The sequence below is a fragment of the Arvicola amphibius genome, chromosome 4, assembly GCF_903992535.2.
Source record: "Arvicola amphibius chromosome 4, mArvAmp1.2, whole genome shotgun sequence".
Classification (NCBI taxonomy): domain Eukaryota; kingdom Metazoa; phylum Chordata; class Mammalia; order Rodentia; family Cricetidae; genus Arvicola; species Arvicola amphibius.
This window is the reverse complement of record NC_052050.1, coordinates 41,354,332-41,372,982: the sequence shown is the minus strand read 5'-3', so window position 1 is coordinate 41,372,982 and position 18,651 is coordinate 41,354,332. Positions and strand designations below refer to the sequence as shown.

Below are 18,651 nucleotides of genomic sequence, written 5' to 3'. Positions count from 1 at the left end.
GCCATCCCTCCATCTCCCCCACGGGGGCACTGGGGCACTTCTCCACTCCACAGCCTGCCCTTTTGTTTTTGGGCCTCCTCTTGGCTTGTCAATCCTTGGAGTAAATCATTTTCTGCATTACTTTAATCTTTTTAAAGGACAACTCCCCAAGTCTCCCTTCTTTCCTGCATGTGAAGGAAGGCCCATATTTCTTGAATGTACAAATATGTACAATGTATACATACAAATCCAATCTTGATACAGGAAATCAAGTCACTTAAGATTCAACCTCATTTGAATTACAGGTGGCTTTCTTCTCTGAACTGCCCTAGTCCCTCCTGTCTCCCAGGTATGCAGGCTGTCACAATAAGGAGAGAACACACAAAGCTATACTTTGTGCATGTGAACTGGCTCCATCATACCTAGTCTGGATGAGAGCTGTGTGTGCTTGTCCTGGAACAAGAAATGAAACTCAAGCATATGATCTCCATGTATTTTAGATTTAACAGGCAGTAACAGTTCTCTTCTCTGGAACCAAAGAGTAATGCCAAATTAAAGTATGTTACAAAATCAATCAGCTACCCTGCCTGCCACTTCTCAACAATTCATACATTGACTCATATTACAAACCACCCCAGGGGCTTGCAATACAATTTCACCGAATTGGCCGTACTCTTCGCTAGTGGCCAGCCTGATGCATGGCATGTTTAGCTACGAACAGCTCTGCTGACTGTCCCTGTAACATTTTCATGGCTCGCCAATAGATCTGTCCACAGTTCTCAGGTCTACCGAAGGGGTGGCTCAATTCTTCTTTGATGTAATCCATCCAAAGATCTTTAAAGAAAATAAAAAAATTAATGTAAACCTAACTAGAAAGCTGGGAAGGCTTTATTAAGCAAATTCAATTATTTAATACTAAGTCAATTAAAAAGTTCTAAAAAACTTCCATACATAAAATTAAGTGAACTTAAGTGAAATTTTAAAATATATTATGAATAAAACAAGGTGATATGTAATATTCCGATACAAATAAGATAAGCAGCCGGGCGGTGGTGGCGCACGCCTTTAATCCCAGCACTCGGGAGGCAGAGGCAGGCGGATCTCTGAGTTCAAGACCAGCCTGGTCTACAAGAGCTAGCTCCAGGACAGGCTCTAAAGCTGCAGAGAAACCCTGTCTCAAAAAACAAAAAACAAAAACAAAAACAAACAAAAAACAAATAAGATAAGCGCTGTGTAATGTTTAAATAAAGTTACGCCTATCTTTCTCTGAAACATTCATCATTTCTTCACAGCAAAACTTTCAAACTCCTTTCTACTTTTTTGCTGTTGTTTGTTTTGGTTTGGTTTGATTTTGGTTTTTGAAGACAGATTTCTCTGTGTAGTCCTAGCCGTCGGGAACTCACTCTGAAGACCAGACTGGCCTTAAACTCACAGAGATCTGCCTACCTACCTCTGTCTCCCAAGTGCTGGTGTACTTCTCGGAACTCACTCTGGACCTGCCTCTGCCTTTCAAGTGCTGGGACTAAAGGGGATCACAACCACTACCTAGCACTGCTAGGTTTCCTTTCTACTCTTTAAAAGAGACGGTACACACTGTTGTTATCTAGTCAGCCCTGACTGTGCCACAGCAGACTAGCCTTAGTGTAATGACCAAGCACCGACTGACCCGTCTTCTCTACTATGATAACCAGCTGTGACTACTGGCCTACACTAACGTTTTCTTTATAAATACTTGTTTTAGCTAGTCTGATTTAGTTTTTATTTTTTTAAGACAGGGTCTCAATCTATATTACAAGCTAGCCTAGAACTCACTACATAGCCTAGACTGGTCTCAAACTCCTGGGAATACCCCTGCCTCTACCTCTGCAGCAGTAAGATTATAGTCATGAACCACTACATCCCAACACACATAATTTTTAAAAAGTTATTTTATATTGTGTGTATGTGTACACACCTGCATGTCATGGCACACACGTGGTCAGAAGACAACTTGTGGAAATCAGTCCTTTTTTTCTACCATGTGGGCTCAAGAGATCAAATTCACATCTTTATGCTTGAAAACAAGTGCTTTTAGCCATTGAGCCATCTCACATAAATTTTTCTTTTTACAGGACCCAAACCAAGGTAGATCTTCAATCCCAGTACTCGAGAAGTAGAGGCAGGCAGATCTCTTGTGAGTTCAAGACCAGTCTGGTCTACGAAGCGATTTCCAGGACAGCCAAGGCTACACAGAGAAACCCTGTCTAGAAAAACAAAAAGAAGAGAGACCCAAACCAAGAAAATCTTTGCCTGATCCAGAGTCCTTAAGAGAACTAGTGGACACGAGGGCTTGCAAACTTAAAAGATAAGGAAAATCCTGTGCTACAGAGTAGACAGGAGTACTGCCAGAGTCTGAGGCTACTCTAGGTTACGCACTGAGTTCTAAGGAAGCCTAGACGACAGAGTGAGACCCTGTCTCAAAAACCACAAGAACAGTGCAAGCCAGAAACACTATTCTACCCAGGTAACAGCTCAGAGAGTGCACGAGCAGCACTCAAACCCATAACTGAAGTTTACTTACCAGAATCAGAAGAGCCGAACTCTCTCAGTGCCCTCTCATAATATTCCCGCAGGTTTGCCATCTTGCAGGGGTCCTGTAACAACAACCAGATCTGCCTTCATCCATCCAATCATAAACTCACTTTTCCTCTATTTTAAGCTGTTAGGTGTTTGAAGGAGAAGGATCAAACCTGCCTAGTTCTCAACTTATCCCAAAAAAGTATGAAAAAACCAGGATGTTGAGATGGCTCAGCAGCCAAGGACACCTGCCACCAAGCCTGACAGCCTTAGCTCAATCCCCAGCACCCACATGGCAGAAGCTGAGACTCAGCTCCCAAAAGTTGACCTCTGACTGTCACACTCACACTGTGGCACACAAAAAATAAATAAGACCAAGAAAAGAAAAAACACATTTACCAGAACGAAGTGAATGTCCACCAGGAAAGCACTTAGCTGGCTGACACAGGGAAAGTCTAATTACTTTGTCAGGGTGGAACTGGCGAGGTGTCACAGGAATAACGCTTGAAACCCCCGAGGGGCTGAGTGGAATTTAAGTGAACAAAGAAACAGACATGCTAGGATTTCTTCCTTTTGAGAACTTGTGCTCTAAGTTATGACCACCTTAAAACCTTTTTTTTTTGGGGGGGGGGGGGGCGGACAAGATTTCATCATGCATTATGCAGCCCAGGTTGGCAGAATTCATAGTGTTTGATCAGCCACTGACACCCTTATATCCTAAGAGTCTGGAATGTTTGGGTCCAGGCCTCACCCCAGCCCCTGGCATCCATTGTGGAATATATGGGTGGAATTTTCTATCCAAGGCCTCTCCCCTGGTAGTTGCCTCAGTCCAGACTCCACATCCAAGAAAGCCTGACAATTGGTGACCCCTCCCCAGAGAGGCTTGAGACCACTCCCACAGGGTATTTAAACTGTTCCCCTGAAAATGAACACGTGGTCTTCTGGTCTTCCTTTCCCCTTTCTGTATTTTCCCGGTCTTTCCTCTCTTAGACTGGAAGGCTACCTGGGAGCGCTGGCACCCATTAAACCTGAGCTTTTTCTAATTTGGTTTGATTTGGTCTGATTTGGATTATTGTGTCAGCAGAGGTTTGTTGGGCAGCAAAAACCTTTCTCAGAACAATCCTCCTAGGTGCTGGGATTAAAGGCATGAGTCACCACACCTAGCTCTAAAACTCCTATCACAATAACACATAAATACGAGTACATGATCTTCAAGCCCCTTAAGGCTTCTGACATTAAGTACTTCTTCCCTTGGAAAGCACCTCAGCACCGTTACAGGTCACAAAGTGTGGCCTATGTCAGAACACAGTCCAGGAATGGAGTCAGCTGAAGAGAAAGAATTCTTGTTAGACTACTCCAAGAAAACAAGACAGAATCTTTTGACCTAAGTTTCTTCAAAAACACAGAATCGTTCTTAGAATGTGTTTTCAGGCTCCTTCCAGGTACAGCAGATAGGAATGACTTTACTTCAGATTACTCGTTATTGCTTGCTATTGTTATTCAATTATCCTTTATATGCCCTCTATGGAAAGCATACTTCTGCCAGTGGCTTGTCCTTGTGATTATATATAGTCTGAACTCATGAGAACTTTATACATGCGACCTGTCTTAGCCCTGAGTATAAATGTCTGAGGCTCCAAACACAGTTGGCTGCTGCATGACACTTTAGTCTACCTCATTTATTGGCTCCATTCTCCTAGGCCCTCCCACCTCTAGAGTGATGACAGGCTATGACCTAATAGAATAGTGGGCACTGCTTTTGTAGCTCTGTGTAACTAAGGATGACGTCTGGAACTCCTGGTCCTCCTGCCTCCACCTCCTAAGTGTTGAGACAACAGGTGTTCATCACCACACCCAGCTTATGTGGAGCTGGAAATCAAAGCCAGGGCTCTGCGTGCTAGGAAAGCACCCTACCACGGCACCCCTAGCTCCACTTTGAGTGCCTTTTCACAGCAGATTAACATCATCTAAAGTCTTTTTGTTGTTCTTATTTTGTGGTTTTGTGTGTGTGTGTGTTTTGATTGTTTTTGGTTTTTCGAAACAGGATTTCTCTGGGTGCCCTACCTGTCCTGGAACTCACTCTGTAGCACTCTGTAGACCAGGCTGGCCTCAAACTCAGAGATCTGCCTATCTGCCTCCTGGTTACCACCATCAGCTAAACTGAAGTCTTTTATATAAGGCCGGAGAGATCTACTCAGCAGTTAAGAGCACTTGCTGCTCTTGCAAAAGACCTTAGCTCTTTCCTAGCCTAATACCTGGCAAGAGGTATTTTAATCAAAGCTGGTCCCCGACAATTGCACTATACATATTCTTTCTATCCAGTATCCCATTGGGTCTTACATGTCTCATACACATTTAGCAGGCAGAGGGCCTTCTTATATAGACGAGGCTAAAACATACAATTAAGTGACTTGACCACAGCATAACTATGACAATAATCCAGAGATTGGTTATTAGATATTATGTTGAACTGTCTTATCATGTAAGACTATACTACACTTCAGCACAATAGGTACCTGACTTAAGCAACAATAGTCAAAACCATGAAAACAGGAGCTCTTGGGGCCGGGTAGTTATCACACCTTTAATCCCAGCACTCAGGAGGCAGAGGCAGGTGGATCTCTATGAGTTTGAGGCCAGCCTGGTCTACAAGAGCTAGTTCCAGGACAGGCTTTAAAACTACAGGGAAACCTTGTCTTGAAAAACAAAAAACAAAAAACAAAGAAACAAACAAACAAAAAAAAACAGGAGCTCGACCTCACTAGTAATTTTTCAAATTTCAAATAAAAATAAATCCCTCCCATGTGAAATATAACAAAATCAAAGAAATAAAAACAAAAAGCTGAGGGCTGCAGAAATGGCTCAGTGGTTAGGAGCATTGCCTGCTCTTCCAAAGGTCCTAAATTCAATTCCCAGCAACCACATGGTGGCTCACAACCATCTGTAATGAGATCTGGCGCCCTCTTCTGGCCTTCAGGCACACATGCAGTCAGAATATTGTATACATAATAAATAAATAAATATTTTTTTAAAAAAGCTGAATACTTAGAGAAGCTATGAGGAAATAGGTATACTCATCTATTAGCCATCTCTATAAACAATTATAATTCTTTTGGAAGACTATACATTAGCAAAGTAACTGTAATTCTTTTGGAAGACTACACGTATCTGAGTTTTTAAGAATTTTTTTTTTATAGATTTCTCTATTTTTTTTTGTCTGCATGGAAGCCAGAAGAGAGTGTTTAATCCCTTGGAACTGAAGTTACAGACAGTTGTTAGAAGTCCTGTTATAAAGCCCTGGCTGGCCCAGAACTCACTACATAGAGCAGGCTGACCTCAGACTCTCAGAGGTCCTGAGTGCTGGGACTAAAGACAAACAGACACTGTCACCCTGAGTGTAACTGAGACTTTCCTGCCTTTTCACTCTCCTAAGAGACAGTTACAACCACCGGGAACAGTAAGTAAGCGCTCATCTGCAGCCCAAGACGAGAGAACAGTGCACCTTGGAGGCAAGCAGCGGCTGCAGCTCACTCAACCTAGCCGGTAAGCTCCCTGCTCTCCAGACACAAGCCTGCTCAGCTCGGCTTGACCACCGTTCTTAGCAGTTCCACGGATAGGGGCTGAGCCTGGGGCCAGGAGCTCACACTCCACTCTAACTGAAGTCAAACAAAAGATGCTGCCCTGAGTAATAACCACAGAGCCTCATTTCCAGGCAGGAAGTGCTCAGAATACTCACCTGCTCCTTTTCAAACTGTATCATTTTCCTGAAAAAATCAACTGAAAATGGGCGGCTTTCCTGCAAACTAAAAAGGAGTGGGTAAATGTTAGTTCCCACAATGACAGAAGGCCTTTTACAGTTTATAAGCATGAATACATAACAAGGCTTTGCTTCCACAACAGGTTTAACAAAAACTCAGCACCAATCTTAGGTAAAATTGGACCTGACGAAGTCACTCCCATGCCTCAACTTCGAGTGACTGACCCTTTACCACCCTTGAACAGTTTCCCACACACATTTTCTGTGTTGTTGTTGTTCATTTGTTTGTTTTGTTTTTATAACACGTTTCTCTGTGTTGCCCTGTTTGGTCTCTATGCACTAGATTCAGATGATCTCCTAACTTGGTCTCCTGGGGTTACCGCATGTTCTACCGCATGAGGCTCCACACATCTGTTTTAAATAACTGCTGCTATGGAGAAGCTTTACTGGAGAAGAAAGTAGACAATTTAATGCTTAGCAATGGTATTTAAAACTGGAATTATAGTGTACATCAACTATATAAGAAACAATTACTAAGATGATGTAAGAGACTAGAGATCCAGCTCCGTATTCAGCCCGTCTAAGTGCAAGGCCCTCGCTCAATCCCTACTGCTTTAAAAAGAAATGACCTGCGAACAGAGCTGTTCTAGTGACGCAATTACAGCCATCAATGAGCTAAATGTCATTTCCTCTGCGTGTATGAACTGTTTTAACTATACAAAAACAGAAAAAGGAAGTAAGTTTTGAAAGTCTCTCTGATTAGCACTTCAGACACTATTGTAATCCACATAGTCTGGGTGTGAAGGACTGAGTGTGGGCAGGGGCACTCGGGAGTACCTTTTAAACACTGTTCTGGCCTTTTTGTAGCCACCACTTCGATAAGCCCAATCCAGATATTTCTCCTTCAGAGTTATTGAACTGGCTCCTGTGACAGCTAAAATAGCTCTCTACATTTAAAAGAAAAGAAACAAAAACAAGCTCTGAAAAGGAACTTAGTGATATCAAAACATATTACTAAGACCCACCCCAAGGCACTAAGTGGAGGCTTGAGATATGACCACAGGGACAGAGGGGCTGCACCTTAAAGACGGCGTCAGTGTCCTCCTGGCTTTTAGCACTTTCACTCCATTCGGCCCAAGAGACCCACAAGGGCAGACAAGCCTGCTCACAAAAACAACAACAACAAAAACTGTTAGATTTGACTTCCCCAGCACTGTGCTCTGAACACTCATCACTCTAAGGACAGGGTCACTGCAGCCTCCTAACCAAAGCATCCAGAGGAACACTTTGCTAATTGAGTTCAGTTCTGATGGGAATCCTGGCTATAGTCATCAGGAGCAATCGCCTTTCAGTTAAACACGCAAATAAAAGCCACATCCAGTCAGCCCCACAGCTACCCAGCTCATGAGTCTGTGGTCTGGGAGCACTTCATAAGAACTGATCTAAGCTGGCCTGCCTGACCGTAGAGCAGAAAGCAGTAATGTACTTTGTTACCCAAAGTAAGTTTAGAACATTAATATTTAGATTTTTGTGATTTCAAGTTGAGTTTATGAACAGATGTGGATATAAGTAAAAATATTCTATTAGTATTTCTCATTTGTAAACCATTTAAGCAGAATAAGAAATCTTATATGATTTAGTAAACTTACAAATAAAGGATTAGAAATAGAAGTAACTTCTCTTCAATCCTCAAACTATTAACATTTAATAACAATTATTCTAGCATTTGCTCTCTTTAGACAAGCTTATTTTACTAATAAGCTTTCATAAAATCTTAAAAGGTTTCTGAAAAGACAGTTGGAGGGCTGGAGAGATGGCTCAGAGGTTAAAAGCAGTAGCTCTTCTTCCAGAGGTCCTGAGTTCAATTCCCAACAAACACACGGTGGCTCACAGCCATCTGTAATGAGATCTGGTGCCCTCTTCTGGCCTGTAGGCATACATGCAAACAGAACACTGCATTTTTTTTTTAAAGAGGGCTGGAGATACAGCTCAGTTCATAGAGAGCTTGTTTAGCCTGCACAAAGCCCTGGGTTCAATCCCCAGCACTACATAAAGCAGACATGGTGTAGTGTGCCTATAAATCCCAGCACTCAGGAGGTGGAAACAGAAAAATCAAACTTCAAGGTTCTCCTTAGGTCAGTCTGGGCTACACGAGACCCTGTCTTTTAAAAATGAAAAATAAAACAAACAAACAAAAACCAGTTTTCCAAAAAGAGTTGAACTGGGAGTTGGTTCTGTGATCAAGAACATTTGTTGCAAAGGACCCGGGTTCCATTCCCAGCAGCAACATGAAGACTCAACACCTCCTTGGGCACCAGACACACACATGGGACACAGACATACATGCAGGTAAAGCACTCATACACATAAAATAATTAATTGATTGATTGATTGATTAATTAATTAATTAATTAATGAAATATGAAAGACACAATTCACAGACCTGGGGTTTGAGGTGTGCAAAGGCTTCTTCAAAATGCATAGCTACATCGGGGCTCTTTGACCCAATGAGCACCTGTAGCTTCATCTGCCACATTGTTACAGAGTCCTTGAACAAGTCAGTCCCAGCTTCTGCCACCTGTAAAGCTTCTTTAAAGAGGTCCTGGCTCAGCAACAAGTCAACCTGAGAAAGACAAAGCACATGTATAGTGCCACTTGAAAGCAAATGACATATATAAAGAATGACATATGAAGACTATTTATGACAATAATCTCAACAGCCTTCCCACTACACCTTTTCCCACAGCTGATAAAGGGCATCTGGAAGTCCCCCTTCTTCCCCTGCTCCTGCCCATAGGAAAACCAGAAAATCACAGAGGCGAGCTGAGGAGAGAGACGGCTCAGCAGGGAAAGAAGGCTGCCTGGCAACCCAGTTAGCTGAGTTCTCTCTCAGGATCCCACACTGAAACAAAGAATCACTTCCCAAAAATACCTCTCCTCACACACGTCATGACAGATACATACACAAAGTCATGGTATTTCCTTTCAGCAAAGAAGGGATGAAAAGCAGAGTCTAGCAGGGCGGCGGTGGTGGTGCACGCCTTTAATCCCAGCACTTGGGAGGCAGAGGCAAGCAGATCTCTGTGAGTTCAAGACCAGCCTACGCTACAAGAGCTAGTTCCAGGATAGTCTCCAAAGCCACAGAGAAACCCTGTCTCAAAAAACAAAAAAGAAAAAAGAAAAAAAAGAAAAGCAGAGTCTAAGTAATTTAAGCTAGAACCCACACCCACTAGAGTATACATACTAAAGATAAAAATAGCATCTGTGGCCGGGCAGTGTTGGCACACGCCTTTAATCCCAGCACTCAGGAGGCAGAGGCAGGCGGATCTCTGTGAGTTCGAGGCCAGCCTGGTCTACAAGAGCTAGTTCCAGGACAGGCTCTAAAAAAGCTGCAGAGAAACCCTGTCTCAAAAAAAAAAACCAAAAAAAGAAAAAAGAAAAAAAAATAGCATCTGTGGACTTAGAAGAAAATAGATGTATTCATTCAATGTACTTTACTAGTATAACTTTTCCAAAACATAATTTGACACTATATAACAAAAACCATGGGGGGCTAGAGAGAGTTAAGAGCTCTAGCTGGGGCTGGAGACGTGGCTCAGAGGTTAAGAGCACTGACTGCTCTTCCAGAGGTCCTCAGTTCAATTCCCAGCAACCACATGGTGGCTCACAATCATTTATAACAAGATCTGCTAGGCAGTGGTGGCACATGCCTTTAATCCCAGGAAAGGCAGAGGCAGGTGGATCTCTGTGAGTTCGAGGCCACCTGGTCTACAGAGAGAGTTCCAGGACAGCCAGGTTGTTTCAGAGAAACCCCGTCTTGGGAGAAAAAAAATTGTGAGTGTACACATGTGCGTTTTGATATAGGTGTATGTGTGTGCACACAAGCATGTGCACATGAAAGTCAGAGGTTGCTTTCCACAGTGGCTATCTTTTTTTTTTTTTTTTTGCACAAGTGTGGTCATGCAGATGGAGGTCCAAAACTGATGTTAGCTTCAGCCATAGCTCTCCACCTTATTCATTGAGGCAGGGTCTCTCAACTAAACCCATGATGTGGGAGAGTCTTCTGTTTGAGCTGATTTCATTGGTTAATGAAGAAACTGCCTGGCCCATTTGATTGGTCAGCCCTTAGGTGGGCGGAGTAGACAGAATAGAAGGCTGGGAAGGGAAGTTAATAAATCGCCATGCCTCTGTTCTCCTCAGGGAGACAGACGCGATGAAGCTCTGGTCCAAGATGGACGTAAGCTAGAATCTTCCCTGTAAGGCACCACTTCGTAGTGCTACGCAGATTATTAGGTATGGGTTAATCAAGATGTGAGTAAGAGGCTGAAACTAATGGGCCAGGCAATGTTTAAAAGAATACAGTTTCCGTGTAATTATTTTGGGCATAAACTAGCCGGGTGGCCAGGAGCAGGGCGGCAGGAACGTGGCCCACAGCTCCGCACTACAAACCCAGAGCTCACCACAGAGCTAATCTAACTAGCCAGGTTACTCTGAGCATCCTGTCTTTCCCTTCAGCACATTAGAATTCCAGGCATTTACATGGACACTGGGGACCCACACCCTGGTTCTGACACTGTCCAGCAGGCACTTACCAGCTGAGCCATCTCCCAGCCCTCCACTTGATGTTTTAGGACAGTGTTCTCACTGACCCTGGAGCTCATCTACTCAGTCAACTGATGACCTCCAGGGTCTGCCTGTCTCCGCCTTCCCAGCACTGAGATCACAGTGCCAGTACTGCAAAAGTAACAAGAGGAAGAGAAAGCAAAGGGAAGGAGGGGGGATGAGAAGGGGAAAGGGAAGGTAAAGGGAGGGAACCCAGGAAGGATGGGAAGCAGAAGGGAAAGAAAGAAGTAGGGAAGGGAGAAAAGAGAGAAGGGCCGGAGAGAAGGCCCTGCAGTTAAGAGCACTGGTTATTCTTCCAGAGGACTGGGGTTCAATTCTCAACACCCACATATCATAAACAACCATCCATTCCATGAGATCCAAAACCCTCTTTTACCCTCCACATACATGTCAGACATACATATACGCAGGCTAAACACTTATGTATAAAATAAAAAAATAAATCCTTTGCTGGATGATGGTGGCACACACCTTTAATCCCAGCACTCAAGAGGCAAAGGCAAGCAGATCTCTGAGTTCGAGGCCAGTCTGGTCTACAGAATGAGTTCCAGGACAGCCAGAGCTGCTATACAGAGAAAGCTGGTCTCAACAAAACAAAAACAAGCTGGGAGGTGGTGGCACATGCCTTTAATCCCAGCACTCAGGAAGCAGAGGCAAGTGAGTCTCTGTGAGTTCAAGGACAGTGCCTTGAACAGGATAGGCTCCAATGCTACACAGAGAAACCCTGTATCGAAAAAACAAAAGCAAAACTCCTTTAAAAAAAAAAAAAAAGAGGAGACAAAACTCCTTTAAAAAAAAAAAAAAGAGGAGAGGAGGTAACGTGGAAGAGAAGAGACACGGAAGGGAGGAAAAGAGAAGAGAGGGGACAGGAATGCCAAGTGGGCTTACTCTGATTTTCTGTTTTGGTGCTATGTATGTTAAATCAGAATGAAGTACTGAAGTATACGTAACTGGCGATGAATGTGCTTTCTATGGCCTTACCCACTGCTTGTACTGGGCTTCAGAAAGGAGCTTCAGTTCGTGGGCCTTCCTGAATGCAAGCATGGTTCTTTCCAGCCTCTGAAATCAGAAACATCCGGGATCATTAAACAGAATCTGGCAGGGGCCTCTGGTGACAAATCTGGACAAAGTGCTCTTGAACATTTCTGAGAATTCTGAGATGGGACTCAGTTCTGGATGGGGGTCACTCCTGATGGGATGAACTATGCACCTGCACCTGGCACAGCCCAGTAGGGTCAAAGCAGACTAGATCTTCATGATGACAGGTCACCCATATCGAAAGTCAAGTGGTTAAGTCTGAAATTCTGGGAGCTAGCCCAAACCCCAAAAGAACTCTGTCCTTGTCTAGTAGCTATGCAACTGAAATCCTTACCTGTCCTCTGAGGGGAACGCTACTGGTCTTCTTAGAAAGCCTTTCCAAGCAAAAGTTGATGTAACACTTCCACATGGCCTCTGGAAAAGTCAGGTGACATTAATTAGCTCACTATCTTTAGTCCAAACATCTTCCTTTCGAAGGGAAACTCCTCTAGAAAAAAGTTGAAGTTAGCAGCTAGAGATGCCCCACTGTGTTAAGAACATTTGCTGTTCCTCCAGAGGACCTGATTTAGGATCCTAACATCCAAATTGAGTGGCTCACAACCACCTGCAACTCCAGCTCCAAGGGATCCAACAACCTCTTTTGGCTTCTGTGATACCAGCACATGTAACATTATTCACTCACAGGGACAAACATACATACACATAAAATAAAAATAATAAAAATAAAATATTTTTTTAAAATAATAAAAATCATTTTTAAAAAGAAATTTTAAAGCTGGGCAGTGGTGGTGCATGCTTGTAATCCCAGCACTTGGGAGGCAGAGGCAGTAGGATCTCTGTGACTTCAAGGCCAGCCTGGTCTACAAGGCAAATCCCAGGACAGCCAGAGCTGTTACACAGAGAAACCCTTTCTTGAAAAACCAGGGGGAAAAAAAAAGCCAAAGTTTAAATTAACCTGGAAAAAAAAAAACCACCACCTCCCAAACTCCCATTACAGAGAATCAGACATCAGATACGGGGGGGGGGGGGGTGTGGGGGGAGAATATTGAGCAATGACAAACTCAAAAGCCTTGTCTAGGGAGGGGGGAAGAAGGAAGGGAAGAGGAGGAAAAATATGCAGGTCAACAAAAACAATTTTTAAAAAAGCAGAAAAAAAATCCTCGTCTCGGTTGGCTGCCTGCACTGCCTTTATTCTCCAATATTACCAAACAAGAATGTAATCTTGTGAAAGGGATAAGATGAAGCCCCAGCATTCAGAAGGCACAGGCAGGTAGATCTCTGTGAGTTCAAGGCCAGTCTCAGGTTATGAGTTCTGGGCCAGTCAGGGCTACACAGTGAGACCTGTCTCACCCCAACCCACACACACACACAAAAAAAATAAAGATATAGGATAATACTTAATTATAATCTCTTCGGGTTTGGGAGTTGGCTTATTTTTGTTTTTGAGACAGGGTTTCATGCAGCCTAGAGCCTCCTCAAACTCACTATATAGCTAAGATAACATTGAACTTCAGCTATGCACTTGAGTTTACTGCCATGCTGGGATCAAACCCTGGGCTTCATGTGTTCTACGAAAGCACTTTACCAACTGAGCTACATCGCCACTCCTTGAATTATACTAAATATCATCTCTGCCAGGCAATAAACCTAAATACCTCTATTAGTGAAGAAGTTGGTAAAAACTCTAGCACACACCTGAAATCCCAGCACACAGGAGGCAGGGGCAGGTGGGTCAGGAGTTCAAGGCCAGCCTAGGTTACATAAACTCTCATGAAAAACTAGAAAGAGCAACTAGAAAAAGACAAACAGGGTTTGTTTGTTGAGTGCTTTCTAACATGCACGAGACACCACATACTGGTCGTGAAGTTCAAGGTCATCGTGGTTTATGTAGTAGATTGAGGACAGTCTGGGATACACAAGGGCCTGTCTCAAAAAAGAAAAGGGGATATAAAGAGGCTGGCAGGACAGCTCAACAGATAAAGGCTCTTGATGCCAAGCCTGATAACCTCAGTCCACTTCCTAGGTGGGACCCACGTATCAGGAGAGAACCCACTCCAGTGACTTGTCCTCTAACTAGCAAATGAATGCTATAGCATGCACTCACACACATACACACAATAAAAAATACACATAACTTTTTTTTAATTTAGGGAATAAAAAGAAAGCCAGGAACACTATAAACTGTCTGCTACTAAGATTTCTCTTCTTTTTTTCTCTTCTACTGGGGACTGAACTCAGGGCACACGCTTGCTCTACCACTGAGTTACATCCCTCTACAGGAGACTCCCATAACAATTCAAGTGTTAACAATGAGAAAATCAGTTTCACATTCCCGTACTGTTACTCTCACAGCACAGACAGACTCACCTGTAGGCAGAGTCTTCACTGCCTCTTCGTACACCGCACAGCACCTTTCCTCCCTTCGGCCTACTTCCACGGCTTTGGCTTGCTTTGAGACAGGCTGCTCTTCACCTGGCTGGGTCTCGATCTCTAATTCTCGCCGTGCCACATAATCCCAAGTGAGTGGGTCATCGGTGTGCAGAGCTTGAAGGCTGAAAATTACAGCTCACTGGCACCTGCCACATGGTAAGAAACTAATTCCAGACTAATGGAGTTCTGATGATCTACTAAAGGACACGGGACACCCTTTTACAGACGCAATAAGTCTATACATTGCCAGAATAGCTTAATATATAGACTTATCAATGGATCAGAGCTGTTAATTATCAGTAGGATTTCAGAATGTTTAAGGCATCCATTAAAACTGTTAACTTTTAGCTGGGCATGGTGGCACAAGCCTATATTCCCAGCATTCAGAAGCCTGAGGCAGAATGATTCCCATAAATTCAAGGGCAGCCTGAGCTACATAGTAAGTTCAAGACCCTGCTTTTAAATAAATAAATAATAAACAAAAACCTAACAAATATTAACTTTAAAATTATAATAGCTCTTGCCGGGTGGTGGTGGCACACACCTTTAATCCCAGCACTTGGGAGGCAGAGGCAGGTGGATTCTATGTGAATTTGAGGCCAGCCTGGTCTACAGAATGAGTTCCAAAATAGCCAGGGCTGTTATACAGAGAAACCCTGTCACAAAACAAACAAAGAAAAAATTATAATAGTTCAGGGACTGAAAAGATGGTTCAGTAGTTAAGAGCACCAGTTACAGCTGGGCAGTGGTGGCGCACGCCTTTAATCCTAGCACTTGGGAGGCAGAGGCAGGCGGATCTCTGTGAGTTAGAGGCCAACTTGGTCTACTCTTCAAGAGGTCCTGAGTTCAGTTCCCAGCATATATGTGGCAGCTTACAACCATCTATAATTGTAGTCCCCATGAAATTCCTATGCCCTTTTCTGGTGTGCAAATGTACATGCAGGCAATAAACACCCATGCACATAAATTAACAAATCTTTTTAAAAATTATAATAGCTCAAGCTGGGCAGTGGTAGTGCATACTTTTTATCCAAGCACTCAGAAGGCAGAGGTAGGTGGACCTCTGTGAGTTTGAGGTCATCCTGGTCTACAATGCTAATTCCAGAACAGCTAGGGTTACACAAAGAAATCTGTCTCAAAAAGAGAAAAAAAAAATTATAATAGCTCTCCAAATCAGATCAGCAGTTATCTGTGGCCACAGAAGCCTCGAGAACCTGGGCTCTTGAATTCTTGTAACAGAGGCAGAGAAAAAGCACAACCTAATTCTGTACCAAAACCCTGAAGACATCCAAAGAACAAACTGATGCATGGTCTAGTTTACCTCCCATGACCCCAGAAATGGAACCTAAGAAAGGAAGTTAACTAATGTAAGCGCTATGCAGTGGTTTGAATGAGAAACATTTCCCCCAGAGGACCATGGATCTGAACACTCGGTCTCCAGTTTGAAGCACTGTTTGGGGAGGTTATGCAATCTTTCAAAAGTACAGCCTTGCAGGAAAAAGGACATCAGTGGGGGCAGGATTTGTGGGGTTATAGCCATACTCCACTTCCGCTCACTCTCTGCTTCCTGTGTGCAGGTGAAGATGTGATCAGTCAGCTTCCTGCTCATACCAGCATACCATGTCTTTCCCACCATATGGACTCCAGCCCTCTGGAACCATAAACTAAAATAAACCCTTTCTTCTGTAAGTTGTTTTTGGACATGGTGTTTCATCACAGCATAAAAATTAACTAATACATGCAAATAATTCTTAAATACCAGAACCAGAAACTGCAGCTTAAATTATCAACAATAAGCTATAACAAATTATGAACACAACTCTGATTTTGCAGAAAAGAAGAATATATACTGACATAAGCTTTTAGAAAAAGATGGTAAAATGCATTCTATTTTAGAAACAAAGCCCACTATTTAAAAAAAAAACACTGCAGGAATATATATTTTCTATTCATAATATAACATAATTTTTCCTAAAGTTTGTAAAGCATATTCTTTTTTTTCCTTCTTGGTTTTTTGAAACAGAGTGTCTCTGTGTTATCCTGGAACTCACTCTGTAGACCAGGCTAGCCTCAAACTCAAGAGATCTGCCTGTCTCTGCCTCTGCCCCACAAGTGCTAAAATTAAAGGTGTGCACACCACTGCCAGGTATATATTCTTTTTCACTTCTCCACAGCCTCAAATATTTATCACAAGACCAGAAATAGATATGTTCACCTTACCATTATTTAACTTACTCATCATAAATTTCTTTTTGTAGATCTTTGGCAAAATCAAATAGTTGTGCAATTGAAAGAAGTGACACATGAAATTCTGCACCTGAATTTAAAATCAAGGGAGGTTTGTTGTTGGTTAAATTGCAAAGACTGACTTCTGTTCCCAGCATATAAACAAAGACATTAATATTTTGAAATATTTCTAACTACTCCTAAGTTTCATAAACTAAAGGGCATAAGGCAAAGAATTAAATCATCTACTACTTTTCAACTCCCCCAAATCAGCTGACTACTCAACAAAATCTTTGAAATGCCCAATGATAGCTCAGAAGGAAGCTTTGCCACACGTTAATAGTTCTTTCCATCACAAAGAGAACACCTACCCCCCCCAAAAAAAAAATCCAGGGAATACTTACCTTTAATCTTTCTTACAGAATTTTTGTAAATGATCCGTGCCAACTCGCCCTTAAGGATTTCTTCAGGATGATCAAAACTCCCCTACAAAGTGTACATCAACCATAACTGAAAAGGCAATACCAGGAAGTACAAACACACAAACAAAACCCACCAGGATGGAAATTAACAGTTCTAGACAACAGTGCACAGGACTTCTGACAAATCCCAATTCTGAGGCCAGTTCTTCACTTGTACAGTGTGCAGCCTGACCCTCACTGATCACCCGCGCTCTCTCTCTCAGGCTCCTCAGCCTCGTGATCTTAGTCTCACTCTCCATTTAGGCCAGAACAGACCGGGCTACACGTGCTTTGATAATCCCTCTATATAGTATTTTATTTGAATAAAAAAAGTTCTGAGGACTAGGGAAATGGGTCAGTTGATAAGGTGCTTGTCACACAAGTATAAGTAACCAAATTTATAAATCCCCAGTATTCATGGGGAAAAAAAAAAAAAACAGGTGTGGTAGCACACACCTGAAATCCTAGTTGTAAGAGGAAGGGACCAATGGGGCCTACTGACCAGCCAGTCTAATTAAACAGATGAGTTCCACATTCAGGGACTCTATCAAAAAAAAAAAAAAAAAAAAAGGCGGAAAGGACCAGTGAGATGGCTCAACAGGCAAAGGCGCTTTGTCACCAATCCTTATTATGACAGTTCAGTACTGGGACTCCTGAGGCAGAAGGAGAAAACCAGCTCCCACAAGTTGTCCTCTGACCACCATACACATACTATGGTACCTGTGTGCTCCCGTCCCAACACACATACAAACAGATGAATAAAAGTATATTACAGCTAGGCACAGCTTTAATCCCAGTACTCAGGAGGCAGAGGCAGGCAAGTGGGTCCCTATGAGTTCAAGGCCAGTCTGGTCAACATAAGAGATCTAGGCAAAGCAGAGCCAAAGAGACTCTGCCTCAAAAATAAATAAACAAATAAAATATAGTAAATTTTTAAATTTTAATAAAGGCCAGTGGGATGGTTTCATGCATAAAGATGCCTGCTGCCAAGTCTGATGATCTGAGCTGGATTCCTGGGATAACTGATGGAAGGGGAAAACCAACTCCTCTAAGTTATCCTCTGACCTCTACAGTACACTGTGGCACACAAATAAATAAATATAATTTAAAAAACAAATTAAGGGCTGTTGAGATGGCTCAGTGAGTAAAGACAGCTGTTGCCAACCTGACCACCTAAGATGGATCCCCAAGGCCCATGTGATGAGGGACAGAACCAACTCCTACAAGTTTTCCTCCATACACATACCATGATATGTGCTCCCCACAAAACAATATTTTCAAATGTAACTAGAAAATAAGATGGGGCTGGAGAGATGGCTCAGAAGTTAAGAGCACTGCCTGCTCTTCCAAAGGTCCTGAGTTCAACTCCCAGCAACCACATGGTGGCTCACAACCATCTGTAATGGGGTCTGGTGCCCTCTTCTGGCCTGCAGAAATACACACAGACAGAATATTGTATACATAATAAATAAATAAATATAAAAAAAGAAAATAAGATATAAGGTGAAAAAGCAACCTTTGGCTACCACATACATGTACATACACATGCAATTCTTACACTCCCTTACATACAAATGCGAT

General features: G+C 42.8%; 1 protein-coding gene across 1 annotated transcript in view; it reads right to left on the bottom strand.

Annotated features, from left to right (window-relative positions):
• Positions 1-458: 458 nt before the first annotated feature.
• Utp6 (UTP6 small subunit processome component) overlaps positions 459-18,651 on the bottom strand; it is a 28,515-nt gene continuing 10,322 nt past the window's right edge. The window contains exons 9-19 of the mRNA XM_038328467.2: positions 17,014-17,095; positions 16,619-16,700; positions 14,321-14,505; positions 12,288-12,367; positions 11,897-11,974; positions 8,736-8,915; positions 7,373-7,453; positions 7,130-7,239; positions 6,272-6,338; positions 2,540-2,612; positions 459-813 (exon numbers count right to left, since the gene is read on the bottom strand). Coding sequence (XP_038184395.1) covers positions 659-813; positions 2,540-2,612; positions 6,272-6,338; positions 7,130-7,239; positions 7,373-7,453; positions 8,736-8,915; positions 11,897-11,974; positions 12,288-12,367; positions 14,321-14,505; positions 16,619-16,700; positions 17,014-17,095 — 1,173 coding nt within the window. The 3' untranslated portion in view covers positions 459-658. The remainder of the gene's footprint in view (positions 814-2,539; positions 2,613-6,271; positions 6,339-7,129; positions 7,240-7,372; positions 7,454-8,735; positions 8,916-11,896; positions 11,975-12,287; positions 12,368-14,320; positions 14,506-16,618; positions 16,701-17,013; positions 17,096-18,651) is intronic.